This window comes from Neophocaena asiaeorientalis, unplaced genomic scaffold (genome assembly GCF_003031525.2).
Source record: "Neophocaena asiaeorientalis asiaeorientalis breed wild unplaced genomic scaffold, Neophocaena_asiaeorientalis_V1.1 scaffold45, whole genome shotgun sequence".
NCBI lineage: Eukaryota > Metazoa > Chordata > Mammalia > Artiodactyla > Phocoenidae > Neophocaena > Neophocaena asiaeorientalis.
This window is the reverse complement of record NW_020174642.1, coordinates 11,155,561-11,171,896: the sequence shown is the minus strand read 5'-3', so window position 1 is coordinate 11,171,896 and position 16,336 is coordinate 11,155,561. Positions and strand designations below refer to the sequence as shown.

General features: G+C 39.4%; 1 protein-coding gene across 1 annotated transcript in view; it reads left to right on the top strand.

The window, feature by feature from the left end:
• HSF2BP (heat shock transcription factor 2 binding protein) overlaps positions 1-11,465 on the top strand; it is an 84,744-nt gene extending 73,279 nt beyond the window's left edge. The window contains exon 8 of the mRNA XM_024758365.1: positions 10,727-11,465. Within this exon, the coding sequence (XP_024614133.1) occupies positions 10,727-10,935 (209 nt within the window). The 3' untranslated portion in view covers positions 10,936-11,465. The remainder of the gene's footprint in view (positions 1-10,726) is intronic.
• The last annotated feature ends 4,871 nt before the right edge of the window (positions 11,466-16,336 follow it).

Below are 16,336 nucleotides of genomic sequence, written 5' to 3'. Positions count from 1 at the left end.
ATTCTATTGATGAAGATAAACGAACTTGAATAAATGGAAAGATAAATCCTTTTTTGGCTGAGAAGATTCTATATTGTTAAGCTGACACTTTTCCCCAGTATTTCAAATAAAAATACTGATTGGGGAAGTCCTAGCCAGCCACAGCGATCAGATAGGAAAAAGAAATAAAAGGAATCCAAATTGGAAAGGAAGAAGTAAAACTGTCACTGTTTGCAGATACATGATGCATGTACACAGAAAAGACACCACCAAAAAACCACTAGAACTCATCAATGAATTTGGTAATGTTGCAGGATACGAAATTAATATACAGAAATCTATTACATTTCTATACAAGGAACTGTAGGAAAGAGAAATTAAGGGAACAATCTCATTTACAATCACAGCAAAAGCAATAAAATACTTAGGAATAAAATGAAGGAGGTAAAAGACCAGTACACTGAAAACTGTAAGACACTAATGAAAGAAATTGATGATGACACAAACAGTTGGGAATGATATACCATGTTAATGGATTGGAAGAATTAATATCATTAAAATTTCCATGCTACCCAAGGCAAGCTACAGATTCAGTGCAATCCCTTCTTTGTAAATTTATTTATTTTAGGCTGTGTTGGGTCTTCGTTGCCGTGCACAGGCTTTCTCTAGTTGTGGTGAGCAGGGGCTACTCTTCGTTGCGGTGCGTGGGCTTCTCATTGCAGTGGCTTCTCTTGTTGCGGAGCACGGGCTCTAGGCGCACAGTCTTCAGTAGTTGTGGCACGTGGGCTCAATAGTTGTGGCTCTCGGGCTCTAGAGCGCAGGCTCAGTAGTTGTGGCTCACTGGCTTAGTTGCTCCGCAGCATGTGGGATCTTCCCAGACCAGGTCTCAAACCTGTGTTCCCTGCATTAGCAGGCGGATTCTTAACCACTGCGCCACCAGGGAAGCCCTATTTTATTTTATTTTTTTAATTAAAAAATTTTATTCCAGTTTTATTAAGATGTAGTTGACATACAGCGCTATATAAGTTTAAGGTATACAGCGTAATGATTTGACTTACATCCATCATGAAATGATTACAGTAAGTGTAGTGAACATCCATCATCTCATACAGATACAGAATTAAAGAAATAGAAAAATTTTTTTTTCCTTAGGATGAGAACTCAGGAATTTCCCTCTTAACTTCCATATATAGCATACAGCAGTATAAATTATACTTATCATGTTGTACATTATATCCCTAGTACTTATTTATCCTATAACTGGACATTTGTTCTTTTGGCCACCTTCATCCAATTCCCCCTTCCTGTACTCCCTGCCTCTGGTAACCACAAATCTGATCTTTTTCTATGAGTTTGTTTGTTTTTGAAGTATAATTGAGGAGGCAAAATTTCTAAGATATCTTATATCTGAAATGTCTTTATTTTACCTCACATATAATAGTCAGAGTTTGGCTAGGTATAGAATTCCAGGTTAGAATTACTTTTTATTTCTGAATTTTGAAAGGAACATTCCATTATCTTCTAATGTCCAGTGTTGAGAAGTTTTGATTCTTGATTCTTTGTATATGATGTGTTTTCCCTCTAGAAACTTGTAGAATTTTCTCTTTGTTTCATTTTCTGCACTTAAATTTTATGTTGATACGCCTGGTGTATTAGATGTAACTTTTATCAATTTTTCTGGAAACTGAAAGAGACCTTTCAGTTTAGAAACATATCTTTTGATTCTAGGAATCTTTAAAAAATTATTTTGAATTACTGAATCATTATAGAGTGATCTCCTCCTATCTGCTGACACAGTTTTCTCTTTTTGGAATATCTAATATTTGGTGTTGGGCCTCTCTTCTTTTTCTCCTATTGTTCATCTCTTTGCTTATTTTTTTAATCTTTTATTGAAAATTCTATTGATGAAGATAAACGAACTTGAATAAATGGAAAGATAAATCCTTTTTTGGCTGAGAAGATTCTATATTGTTAAGCTGACACTTTTCCCCAGTATTTCAAATAAAAATACTGATTGGGGAAGTCCTAGCCAGCCACAGCGATCAGATAGGAAAAAGAAATAAAAGGAATCCAAATTGGAAAGGAAGAAGTAAAACTGTCACTGTTTGCAGATACATGATGCATGTACACAGAAAAGACACCACCAAAAAACCACTAGAACTCATCAATGAATTTGGTAATGTTGCAGGATACGAAATTAATATACAGAAATCTATTACATTTCTATACAAGGAACTGTAGGAAAGAGAAATTAAGGGAACAATCTCATTTACAATCACAGCAAAAGCAATAAAATACTTAGGAATAAAATGAAGGAGGTAAAAGACCAGTACACTGAAAACTGTAAGACACTAATGAAAGAAATTGATGATGACACAAACAGTTGGGAATGATATACCATGTTAATGGATTGGAAGAATTAATATCATTAAAATTTCCATGCTACCCAAGGCAAGCTACAGATTCAGTGCAATCCCCATCAAAATTGCTGATGGCATTTGTCACAAAACTAGAACAAATAACTTTTAAATTTGTATGGAAACAGAAAGACCCTGAATAGCCAAAACAATCTTGAGAAAGAAGAATGGAGCTGGAGGAATCATACTCCCTGACTTCAGACTATATTACGAATCTACTGTAATCAAAACAGTATGGTACTGGCACAAAAAGAGACACATCAATGGAACAGAATAGAGAACCCAGAAGTAAAGCCACACACTTATGGTCAATTTATCTATGACAAAGGAAGCAAGAATATACAATGGCGAAAAGACAATCTCTTGAATAAGTAGTGCTGGGAAAACTGGACAGCTACATGTAAAAGAATGAAATTAGAATATTTTCTTATACCATATACAAAAATAAACTCAAAATGGGTTAAAAACCTAAATGTAAGACTGGAAACCATAAAACCCCTTGAAGAAAACATAGGCAGAACTCTCTTTGACATAAATAATAGTAATATGTTTTTGGATCTGTCTCCTAAGGCAAAGGAAACAAAAGCACAAAAACCTCGAATGGTACCTAATTAAACTTAAAAGCTTTTGCTCAGCAAAGGAAACTGTTGACAAAATGAAAAGACAACCTATTGAATGGGAGAAAATATTTGCAAATGATATAATAAGGGATTAAATCCGAAATATATAAACAGCTCATACAACTCAATATCAAAACACAAAGAACCCAATTAAAAAATGGGCAGAAGACTTGAATAGACATTTTTCCAAAGAAGACATACAGATGGCCAATAGACCCATGCAAAGATGCTCAGCATTGCTAATCATCAGAGAAGTGCAAACCAAACCACAGTGAGCTATCACCTCACACCTGTCAGAACAGCTATTATCAAAAAGACCACCAATAACAGATGTTGGTGGGGATGTGGAGAAAGGCGAATTCTTGTATGCTTGCTGGGAATATAAATTGGTGCAGCCACTGTGGAAAACAGTATGGAGGTGCCTCAAAGCTAAAGATATTGGGTTGGCCAGAAAGTTCGTTCAAACAAGCGAAGGAACTTTTTGGCCAACCTAATAGAACCAGCCCATGATCCAGCCATTCCACTCCTGAGTATACACCTGAAGAAAACAAAAATACTAATTCAAAAAGATATATGTATCCCAATGTTCATATCATCATTATTTACAGTAGCCAAGATATGGAAGCAACGTAAGTGTCCATCAACAGATGAATGGATAACGAAGATGTGGCATATATATATATATACACATACATACATATACACACACACACACAAAATGGAATGAAATTTTGCCATTTGCAAAAACATGGATGGACCTGGAGGGCATTATGCTTAGTGAAGTAAGTCAGCCAGAGAAAGACAAATACTGTTTTATCACTTATATGTGGAGTCTAAAAAATACAACGAATGAATGAATATAGCAAAACAGAAACAGACTCACAGATATATAGAAAAGAATAGTGGTTGCTAGTGGGGAGAGGGGCAGGTTAGGGGCAAGATAGGCGTAGGGATTAAAAGGTACAAACTACTATGTATAAAATAAATAAGCTACAAGGATATATTTTATATCACAGGGAATATAGCCAATATTTTATAATAACTTTAAATGAAGCATAATCTATAAAAATTTGAATCACTATGTTGTACACCTGAAACTAATATTGTAAATCAACTATACCTCAATTAAAAAAATTCTTTAAATTTTTAAATTTAAAAAAAAAATGACAAACACTGGAAAAAATGCCAATAGAAATTTTTTTCTCTAAAAGAGATTTAGTTATTTATTTTTATGGGTTTATAACATTATATGTTTCACGTGTACAAATTTGTATTTTGACTTCTGCATACGCTACAGCATGCCCACCACTGAAAGTTTAGTTTCCATCTGTCACCATACAGTTGACCCTCTTTACCCATTTTTCTCTTCCCCACCCACTTCCCCTCTGGTAACCACTACTCTGTTCTCTGTATCTATGTGTTTGTTTTTGTTTGGCTTGGTTTGTTCATTTAAAAAATTGCACATATGAGAGAAATTGTACAGTATTTGTCTTTGTCTGACTTATTTCACTTAGCATAATACCCTAAAGGTCCATCTATATTGTCTCAGATGGCAAGATTTCATCTTTTTTTATGGTTGGGTAGTGTTCCATTGTGTGTGTGTGTGTATATTTATATATACACACATATATATATTATATACACACACACACACACACACACACACACACACCCCACATCTTATTTATCCATTCATCCATCAATGGACACTTAGGTTTCCATATCTTGGCTAATGTAAATAATTCTGTGATGAACATAGGAGATCAGATATCTTTTCAACTTAGTGTTTTCCTATTCTTTGGATAAATACCCAGGAGTGGACTAGCTGGGTCATTTGGTCTATTCTTAATTTTTTCAGGAACCTCCATACTGTTTTCCAGAGTGGCTGCACCAGTTTATATTCCCACCAACAGTGCATGAGAGTTACTTTTCTCCACATCCTCACCAACACTTACTTGCCTTTTTGATAATAACCATTCTAACAGGCACGAGGTGCTATCTCATTTTGGTTTTGATTTGCGTTACCCTAATAATTAGTGATGTTGAACATCTTTTCATGTGCCTACTGGCCATCTGTATGTCTTCTTTGGAAAAATGTCTGTTCAGCTCCTCTGCCTATTTTTAAATCAGGTTTTTATGTGTGTGAGTATGTGTGTTATATTCAGTTGTATGAGTTCTTTATGTATGTTGGATATTAACCACTTATCAGATATATGCTTTGCAAATATCTTCTCCATTTGGTTGGTTGCCTTTTCTTTTTGTTGATGGTTTCCTTTGCTATGCCTAAGTTTTTAGTTTGATGTAGTCCCATTTGTTTATTTTAGCTTTTGTTCCTTTTGCCTGAGGAGACATATTCAGAAAGATATTGCTAAGGCCAATGTCAAAGAATGTACTGTGTTTTTTTTTTCTAGGAGTTTTGTGGTTTGAGGTCTTACATTCAAATCTTTAAGCCATTTTGAATTGATTGTTGTGTGTTGTGTGAGACAGTGGTCTAGTTTCATTCTTTTGCATATGGCTGTCCAGTTTTCCTAACGCTACTTATTGAAGAGGCTATCCTTTCTCCATTTTATGTTTCTTGCTCCTTTGTTGTAAATTAATTTTCCATATTATGTGTGGGTTTATTTCTGGCCTCTCAATTCTGTTCCATTGATCTATCTATCCATTGATTTTCTGCCCAAACCATACTGTTGTGATTACTATAGCTTTGTAGCATAATTTGAAATCAGGGAATGTGATACCTCCAGCTGTTTTCTTTTTCTCAGGATTGCTTTAGCTATTCAGGGTCTTTTGTGTTTCCATATAAGTTTTAGGATTGTTTGTTCTATTAATGTGAAAAATGTCATTGGAATTTTGATAGGAATTGCTTTAGGTAATATGGACATTTTAACAATGTATAGCATTCCAATACATGAGCATGGGATATCTTTCCACTTCTTTGTGTCTTCTTCAGTTTCTTTCAACGGTGTCTTATAGTTTTCAGTGGACAGGTCTTTCATCTCCTTGGTTAAATTTATTTCTAGGTATTTTATTCTTTTTGTTGCAATTGCAGATGGGATTGTTTTCTTAATTTTTCTTTCTGATAGTTTGTTCTTAGTGTAAAGACATCCAACAGATCTTTTAATATTGATTTTATACCCTGGAACTTTACTATATTTGTTTATTATTTCTAACAGTTTTTTTGTGTGTGTGTGTGTGTGGAATCTTTAGGGTTTTCTCTATGTAAAATCATTTTTCTGCAAACAGTGACAGTTTTATTTCTTCCTTTGCAAACTGGATGCCTTTTCTTTTCTTTTACTTGCCTAATTGCTCTGGCTAGGACTTCCAATAGTATGTTGAATAAGAGTGGTGAGAGTGGGCATCCTTGTCTTTTTCCTGATCTTAGAGAGGGATAGCTTTCGGTTTTTCACCGATGAGTGTGATGTTAGCTATGGGTTTGTCATAGGCCTTTGTTATGTTGAGTTATGCTCCTTCTCTACCCATTTTATTGAGAGTTATTATCATAAGTAGCGTTGAATCTTGTCAGGTGCTTTTTCTGCATCTACTGAAAAGATCATATGATCTGTACCTTTCATTTTATTGACGTCATGTAACACATTGATTGATTTGCAGGTGTTGCACCATTCTTGCACCCCTGGAATAAATCCCACTTGATTGTGGTGTATGATCCTTTTAATGTATTTTTTGTATTTAGTTTGTTAATATTTTATAGAGGATTTTTGCATCTGTGTTTATCAGAGAATATTGGCTTGCAGTTTTCCTTTTTGTGTTGTCCTTGCCTGGTTTTGGTATCAGGGTAATATAGGCTTCATAAAATCAGTTAGGAGGCATTCCCTCCTCCTCAGTTTTTTTGGAAGTGTTTGCATCCCTTTGTCTTTCGTACCGCTTTAGAGAGATTTCCTCTACTTTATTTTCCATACTGCCTATTGAAGTCTTCATCTCTACTATCGTGCACTTAATTTCCAGCTGCCTTTTTTTTTTTTTTGGAATTAAAAAACTAGCATCCCATTCTTGCTTAATGGATAATACAACGTTTTAAAAAATCTCCTTGAGGAGGAGATTAATAAAGTTTAAAAAAAGTTTTCTTCTCATTGCATAGTCTTTCTTTTGTCCTCCTTTTGTTTTTGTTGAAAATGATAATTATCTTCTTCTCAGGTGTCTGGTAATGCATCGTTTTGCGCTTGTGTTTAAGGGTGGGATTTATAATGCCGATTGGAAGCCCTGAGCATGTGAGTGGGGCTTGTGAACTTCACTGTAGTGTGAGCTGGCTCAGCCATTCTCAGCCATTCACTGGGAACCCACAGGTCAGTATCTTTAGATGTTTCCTCTTGGGTTGCTCAGATTGCCGAGAGAAGACTCATCCAAATCTAGGAACAGAGAAGGGGAAGAAGGAGCATCTTAGAATTTGTGGGTGTGTTTTAGCTTAATCCAATGTGTTTTCCAGACAGAACCTCCATCTTCAATTGTGCCTAATGTCCCCTGTTCCAGAGATTCTTTTTCTGAACGAATCTTGTAGTTTATGTCTTCCAAGCAGTTTGTCCATTCCATCCAAGTTGCAACATTTATGAGCACAACTTTCTTCATAGTATTCCCTTATTATTCCTTTAATATCTGTAGGTTCTATAGTGATTTCTCCTCTTTCATTCCCCAAATTTGTAATCTGTGTCTGTCCTTTCTTCCTTCCCCCTTTCCTTGTGTAGCCTGGCTAGAGTTTTATCAATTTTATACATTTTTTTTAACAGGGTCACCTTTTGGGTTTACTGTTTTCTCCCCAGTTGTTTTTTATTTGTCCTCATTTGTATTGATTTCTGCTCTTTATTATTACCTTCCTTTGGCATGTTTTGGGTTTGATTTTTTTTTTTTTAATAGATGAAAGCTAAGGTAACTAATTTGAGACCTTTGTTCTTTTCCAATATGAGCATTCAGTGCTATAATTTCCCCTGATAAGCGATGATTTAACTGCATCTATAAATTATGATACTGTGTTTTCATTTTCATTTCGTTCAGAGTATTTCCTAGTTTTCCTTATGACTTCCTTCTTGATCCATACATTATTTAGAAGTATGTTGTTTTATTTCCAAATATTTGGAGATCTTTTCACATATTTTTCTGTTATTTATTTTGTATTTCTGTTATTTTCTGTTATTTATTATATATTTCTGTTATTTCTAACTTAATTCCTTGTGGTCACAGAACGTACTTTGAATCCTTTTGAATGTCTATTTGGTCAAGTTGGTTGATAGTGTTGTTCAGGGATTCTGTATCTTCACTGATTTTCTTTCTTTTTTAAAATCAGTAATGGAAATAAAAGTGTTAAAGTTTCCAACCTCTGATTGTGAATTTATTTGCACTTGGATTTCTAGCATATTGTGCTTTGTTTATCTTGAAACTCTGTTGTTAGGTACATACCTAATTAAGACTGTCATGTCTTTTTGATGCATTAACTTCTTTATAATTATACAATTATAATTATAATTATACAATTATAATCCCTCCTTATCCATGGTAATATTTTTTGTTCTGAAGTCCACCTTGTCTGATAATAATATAGGCTCTGCAGACTTCTTTTAATTAGTGTTTGCATGGCATGATTTTATTCTTTTATTTTTAACCTGTGTCTTTATATTTATCTTGGGTGTCTTGTAGACAATGTATAATTGGGTCTTGATGTTTTGTGCATCCTCTGTCTTTTAATCAGTGTGTTTATACAGTTTTCATCTAATGTATATAGAAATACAGAAATATTTCTAGTTGTTTCTTTTTTCCTCTTTTTTATCCGCTGTTGGATTATTTAATATTCTATTTTATCTGCACTGTTGGCTTATCATTTACATTTTAAAAACTCTTTTTAGTATTTTCCCTAGGGTTTACAATACGATCTTTAATTAACTGTGATTAATTAATTATATTAATTAATCACAGTTAGTTGAAGATTTTCAATTGAAACATTAAAAATCTTTAAATAATATTGTACTGCTTCAGGTATACTGCAAGAACCCTAAAAAAGGGCTTTCCCATCTATTAATCATATTTATTTCAGATTCCTTTTCTAATTGTTTCTAAATCTGGGTTATCTCTGAGTCTGGCTCTGCTGATTACTTTATTACTGCAGTGGGGTTTTGTTTCCCTTGCTTTGTCCCTGTAACCTCTGATTGAGTGCTGGGCGTCGTGTGGAGGGCAGCAGAGCAGAGGCCGGCAGGCTTTCCCTGTAATGAGCTAGCTATTAAATACTTTGAGCTTTGAGCGTCATGTGTGGTTTCCGTTGCACATTATTCCTCTGTTTTGTTTTCTTTTAAGATAACTCTTTAAAATGTAAGAACCAACCTTGGCTCACAGCCTGTGCAGAAACAGGTCCTGGGCTGGATGTGGCCCTTGGGCCACCAACCTCTGCAGGAGAGAATGAAGTACACAGAGGGTGTTTACACCTCCTGTTCTGCGCGGCTGTCGGTGTGGGCGTTGGGCTGCTGTGGGTTTTGTCACTGTGGTGACCTCTGTGCCGCTGGTTTCCAGTCTTCTCCTTCCCTGTGCTGCGGGTGAGGACTGAGTTGCCAGTCCTTTGTCAGTCTCCACCCCCAGCTGCGGGCCTTCCCTTTGGGTCTGTGCCTCAGGAGGGGTCTCCTTCCATCCTCTTGCCCCTCCCGCTGCTGCCGTAGACTGCTTTTGCTGGGCCGCTGGAGGACGCAGGGGAGTCCTCTGTTGTTTTGGTTCGGCTCCCATCCACCTGCATCTGAGTGGCGCCTTCCCCATGATCCTGTCCTCCTCCCTGTGGCAGCCGCTTTGCCTGTGTCTTTGGCAGTTTTTGTGCCAGAGCAAGCTTCCTTCCCCTTCCCCCGAATAGGAGCACTTCAACGGTCTGAGCCCAGGGTAGGACAGGGTTTTTTTCCGCTTCCCAACACAGCAGTCTTCACTGAGCCCTGGTAGCTCTCGTTCAGTGGGGAAGGGCTCCGGGGGCCTTGGTGCTGTGGCAGTTCCCACTGAGGGTTTGCTCAGTCTACTCTCTCAGTCCACTTACTTCTGAAAAGGTTTTTAAAGTGTAGTGCTAACAAGGAGGTACTGATTTTGAGTCTGGTTCCAATGACAATATCTAATCAAGAATCAGGGGCATGTTAAAGGCTCCCAGTAGAGAGACGTGGTGAGGAGAATTGGATCCCTGGTGGTTAAAGGTTATAACTTGTGTTGGGGTGTTGTTTCAGTCCAGCTGCTTTTTAGTGGTTGCTACAGTATACGCAGGGCTGCCAGGTTCTGTAACTCCAGAGAGCATTCACACGGGAAAGCGGAATTCACTTTGAGTGTTGCAGCTGTGACTTTGCGGAACTCAGTGGCCTGAAGAGATGCCATATCTGTATGTGGTCTCTCAGGGCTTTGCTGCACTTGGAGTGAAAAGGAAGTTCAATACCTCTTAAAGCAATCTTATAACTGGGCAGAATTACAGAAAACTACACGAAAAGCCCTCATGTTTTTAGTTCAGCATTTTAAAGTTACGTGACTGTGATATTTGAAGGTGGGATGTTACTAGAGGATGCCATTGTCATGCTCCTCTTATGAGCTAAGCTTTTACATCAGGAAGTGACACTGTTTGGGGTCAGCTCATAGTTTGCTAAACTGTCACATCCATCGTTCAGAGAGGCCAAGAACCCCTGAGGGGTGGATTCTGCCCCAAGGTCCCTGTAGAAGGTTTTGTTCTAACCAGAAGTGTTACCTCTTTCCCCCTAGACCCGGACACAGAGGTGTGTCTTCACGTGCTGCGCCTTGTCCAGTCTGTGGTGCTGGAGCCAGAAGTCTTCTCCAGGACGGCCTCAGAGATCCGCAGCTCCCTGCCCCTGCAGCGCATCCTGGCCATGGCCAAGAGCCGCAACCCTCACCTGCAGGCCGTGGCCCAGGAGCTCCTGGAGGACCTGCGCACTCTGGAGCGTGATGCGTAGGGGTGCTCAGCGCCGGCATCCTCTCCCTGGGTCCCCACTTTGTCTTCTAAAGCCACCAGCCGTGTGCCATGTGTTACAGATAGCAAATGTGATGCCTAGAGACGGCTGTGTCCTGAGATGTGCCCACCTGACTTGCTCCTGGAAGTGAACGTGCTTGTGGGTGGTGGGTTAATCTTGCCGGAGGTGAGCCTGAGAAAGGGTCTGTTCTCCCGTGAAGACCCACATCAGCTGCATCCGGAAGAGGGCCTTCTCAGAGTGGCTCCTGCTGCCCAGGAGACCCTGAGACCTGTCGGTTCCCCCTAAAAGCGGAAGGTTGAATAACCGCCTACCCCGTTGGTCAGCGTTTTCCTGAGATACCTTTCTTGAAAAACAGTTCATTCGGCTCTCTAATAATTATAATTAATTCCCACCCCCCAGTTCAAGTTTACCTTTAAATCTTTTGGTGAACCTGCTATTTCAGATGATGTTGGACATTTTCGTTCTATATGTTTGTGCCTTTTTTATTTTTGAGTAAAGAAAGTCGGAAGAATCATCGGTGTGCTACAATTATTGTTTTCTGAAATATTATAAACTTGACGTTAGGAAGGTATATGTTACAATGAATACGCGTGGTTGGTGGAAAAATCTCTCCTTACATTGTTCTGGGTCCTTCGGCTATAAGCTCAGGAGTCCAGTTTTTCTGTAACAGTATCATGCCAAGGGCCTCAGAGATTAGAGCACATGCAGCTGCTTGGAGTTCTTTAAACAATGTGCACGGGTATGTGTACCAGGTCCCCTCATCATGTGTCCTTCTCAACCGCAGAGAACAGAGGAGGATGTGCTCCATTTCTCACAGGTGTCACAACGTGTGAGTGCGGTTCCCTCTCTGGCACTCCTAGAGGCATAGCAGTGCATGCTGTGTCCCTCAGGATGACGCTGCAGGCCCGTGGTCTCTGGGCATCCTGTAGGAGCAAAAACACTTGCAGGCGTCCCATACACATTTGTATGCTGTTTCTGCTTGCGCGGCAGTTTGGAATAACTTCATGTTTCTTTTGTAGGCAATGTGCAGTTTATGGCTGAGGCTGAATGAAGGAGCTTACAGGAAGGCACAGTTGCTTGAATTTCACGAGCCGACATATTGTGGAACCTGGCTCATCAGAACCAGAGAAATGTTGTAAAAGGCAGTTTAAAATTCACGGAGGCAGAAATTGGTCCATCTGTGCTGTGTGGCTCTGTAGGTCCTGTTGATTGGCAAATAAAATTGAGAATGTTGTGTTTTTGTTCTTTTCTAGCATAGTATCATTTTCATTTTGGTTATTTGTTTGATAAGGTAACAGGAGATAAACTAGTATAATTAGTTATGCTGCCTCTAGAAATGCAGGGTCTTTTTCCTGCCAAAGATGGGATCAGTGGCTTATAGAGAAAAATGAAACCGGGCCAAACCCATGAATGTTGCATAGTTTAGGTAATTAGTAGATGGATGTGATTAAGAAGGATATGTTTTTCTTCCTCCTAATTTTAAAGTACTAAGGATAGCAAGAGTTCTTATGAAAACTCCTTAAGCAAGAAACATGTCATATATATGGAATCTAAAAAAAATGGTTCTGAAGAAGCTAGGGGCAGGACAGGAGCAAAGATGCAGATGTAGAAAATGGACTTGAAGACATAGGGAAGGGGAAGGGTAAGCTGGGACGAAGTGAGAGAGTAGCATTGACACATAAACACTACCAAATGTAAAATAGATAGCTAGTGGGAAGCGGCCGCATAGCACAGGGAGATCAGCTCGGTGCCAGAGGGGTGGGATAAGGAGGGGGGGAGGGAGACACAAGAGGGAAGAGAAATGGTGATAAATGTATATGTATAGTGATTCACTTGGTTATACAGCAGAAACTAACACACCATTGTAAAGCAATTATACTCCAATAAAGATATGGAAAAAAAAAGAAACATATGTCAAATACATGTTTTGAATGTATATCACAGGAAAAGTACTTAAGGCCAATTTTAAGGAGTGACTAGCCTTTCTAGTATTTTTGCTCTTCTTATGAAGGTCAAGGGGAAAATGGGTTCTTCGCTTTTTTTGCATCTAAAGCTCTAAAGAAAACTCAGTTTAAAAAGTATGCATAAAAGCATGTACGTGGCAGTATCTGAGGTCTCTTGTGAATTTTAAAATCAGAAACAAAAATCAGGGACTTCTCTGGTGGTGCAGTGGTTAAGAATCTGCCTGCCAGTGCAGGGGACATGGGTTTGAGCCCTGCTCTGGGAAGATCCCACATGCCGCGGAGCATCTGGGCCCGTGTGCCACAACTACTGAGCCTGCGCTCTAGAGCCCATGGCTCTGCAACGAGACAAGCCAGCGCAATGGGAGGCCTGCGCACTGCAACAGGGAGTGGCCCTGCTCGCCACAACTAACGGAGGCCCATGCGCAGCAACAAAGACCCAGTGCAGCCAAAAATAAATACATTTATTAAAAAATAAACCCAAATCAATAAAATGGTACTTTTTTTTTATTCTTTTGCGGTACGCGGGCCTGTCACTGTTGTGGCCTCTCCCGTTGCGGAGCACAGGCTCCGGACGCGCAGGCTCAGCGGCCGTGGCTCACGGGCCCAGCCGCTCCGCGGCATGTGGGATCTTCCCGGACCGGGGCACGAACCCGTGTCCCCTGCATCGGCAGGCGGACTCCCAACCACTGCGCCACCAGGGAAGCCCCCATATATATTTTTTAATAGATCTCTGTCGGAGTAGAACTGCTTCACAACACCGCGTTAGTTTCCGTTACACAGCAAAGCGAATCAGCCACGTGCACACACGTGTCCCCACATCCCCTCCCTCTTGAGCCTCCCTCCCACCCTCCCTATCCCACCCCTCCAGGTGGTCACAAAGCACGGAGCCGATCTCCCTGTGCTATGCGACTGCTTCCCACCAGCCAACTGTTTACATTCGGTAGTGTATATATGTCGATGCTACTCTCACTTCACCTCAGCTTCGCCCTCCCACCTGACCCAGCAATCCCACTGCTGGGCATATACCCTGAGAAAACCATAATCCTAAAAGGTACACGTGTCTTTAAATTTTAAAGAATTCCCTTTCTATTTATTAAGTTAAGGAACTTTTTCTCCTTGGTGCTGTCAGTTTGTATGTAAAGGCATGACACCTGCCATGTCAACAGCCAGACTTCACCCCCACCCCCACCCCTCGGCTGGTGATCAGGGCAGTTTCTTGCTGTTCAGTTTCTCATTACCAATCTAGTCTGTCTTCTGTGACGTCTGAGAGGAGCCCATCCTGCTAGGATGCAGGTCACTGCGTCTGCTCGTGGCATGAACTGGGATAAGCCTAATGTTATAAGGAGTTCATCTCATCCCAGATAACGTATATAGCCCCATGTTTATCACTTATTCCAGAGAATTTTAAAATTAATTAGAGTAGCAAGCATGGCATCACAAGTCTGGGACTTGAAGAAAAGCAGCCGAGGCCTGGAGTCAGACGATGGGCAAAGGAGGAATTTTAATAATAGTTGTAAATGTGCCCATTCCACTGATTCTGTAGCTGTATTGCCATGACATGAATATGAATGGGAAAGGTTGGTCAGTACTTTTGTAGGCTTACTGATTTTCGGAGAAGCCCTGAAGTTGAAGTTCACTCTGTTTTCTTCCATGATGTAGATGCTTAGACAGCTTCAGAAGGGCCTCTCTGACCAGCGTAGGGTCTCCAGTATAGACCCTGATACAGTGTAGGAAACAGGATAAGATACAGCATTCTTTGGGGAGAGTGTTGCCTCAGAAGGTGGAGCCAATGAACCTGTTAGAAAGTCTTTGGATACTTTTCAAGTCCAGGCTCAGGTGGGCAGGGCAGGGGTCCATCTTTAAGGCCCACAGCTGTCTCTCTGCTCTGAGAATGTGCACATTGAAATTTACCCAGGCTTGTTCTGTGGTCTAGGATGTGATGTATCCTGGAGAATGTTCCCTGTGCACTTGAGAAGAATGTACTGCTGCTTTTGGATGGAATGTTCTCTCTCTCTATATATATATCAATTAAGTCCATCTAGTCTAATGTGTCATTTAAGGCCAGTGTTTCCTTATTAATTTTCTGTCTGGATGATCTATCCATTGATATAATTGGGGTGTTAAAGTTCCCCAACTATTATTGTATAGCTGTCAGTTTCTCCCTTTGGGTGTGTTAAGCACCTGTGTTGGGTGCATAAATATTTATAAATGTTATGTCTTCTTGTTGGATTGACTGCTTTTTCATTATGTAATGCTCATTTTTGTCCTTTATTAGTCTTTGTTTTAAAGTGTATTTTGTGTGATGAAGTGTAGTTATCCTAGCTTTCTTTTGGTTTCCATTTGCATCATAAGACATTTAAACATTAAACATAATTTACATTTAAAGTAATTATTGATAGGTATGTACTTATTGCCATTTTGTTATTTGTTTTCTGGCTGTTTTGTAATTCTCATTGTTTTTGGTTTATCTAATAGGTTTTGCCTTGTGGTTACCATGAGGCTCACATGTAACGGCTTATATATATAAGCCAGTCTATTTTAGGTTGATGGCAAGTTAAGTTTTTTTTTTAACATCTTTATTGGAGTATAATTGCTTTACAATGGTGTGTTAGTTTCTGCTGTATAACAAAGTGAATCAGCTATAAGTATACATATATCCCCATATCTCCTCCCTCTTGCATCTCCCTCCCACCTTCCCTATCCCCCGCCTCTAGGTGGACACAAAGCACCAAGCTGATCTCCCTGTGCTATGTGGCTGCTTCCCACTAGCTATCTATTTTACATGTGGTAGTGTATATATGTCCATGCCACTCTCTCACTTCATCCCAGCTTACCCTTGCCCCTCCCTGTGTCCTCAGTTCTGTTCTCTACGTCTGCGTTTTTATTCCTTGATTTATGTCATAGAGTGTTCTGCCTGTGTTTTCCTCTTAAGAGTTTTATAGTACCTGGGCCTTACATTTAGGTCTTTAATCCATTTAGAGTTTATTTTTGTGTATGGTGTTCGGGAGTGTTCTAATTTCGTTCTTTTACACGTACCTGTCCAATTTTCCCGGCACAACTTATTGAAGAGGCTGTCTTTTCTCCACTGTATATTCTTGCCTCCTTTATCAAAAATAAGGTGACCATATGTGTTGATCATTATGTAGTGTCCTTCTTTGTCTCTTGTAATAGTCTTTATTTTAAGGTCTATTTTGTCTGATATGAGAATTGCTACTCCAGCTCTCTTTTGATGCCCATTTTCATGGAATATCTTTTTCCATCCCCTCACTTTCAGTCTGTATGTGTCCCTAGGTCTGGAGTGGGTCTTTTGTAACAGCATATATATGGGTCTTGTCTTTGCATCCATTCAGCCAGTCTGTGTCTTTTGGCTGGAGCATTTAATCCATTTATATGTTGGTCTGGTGGGTTTTTACCTTGTT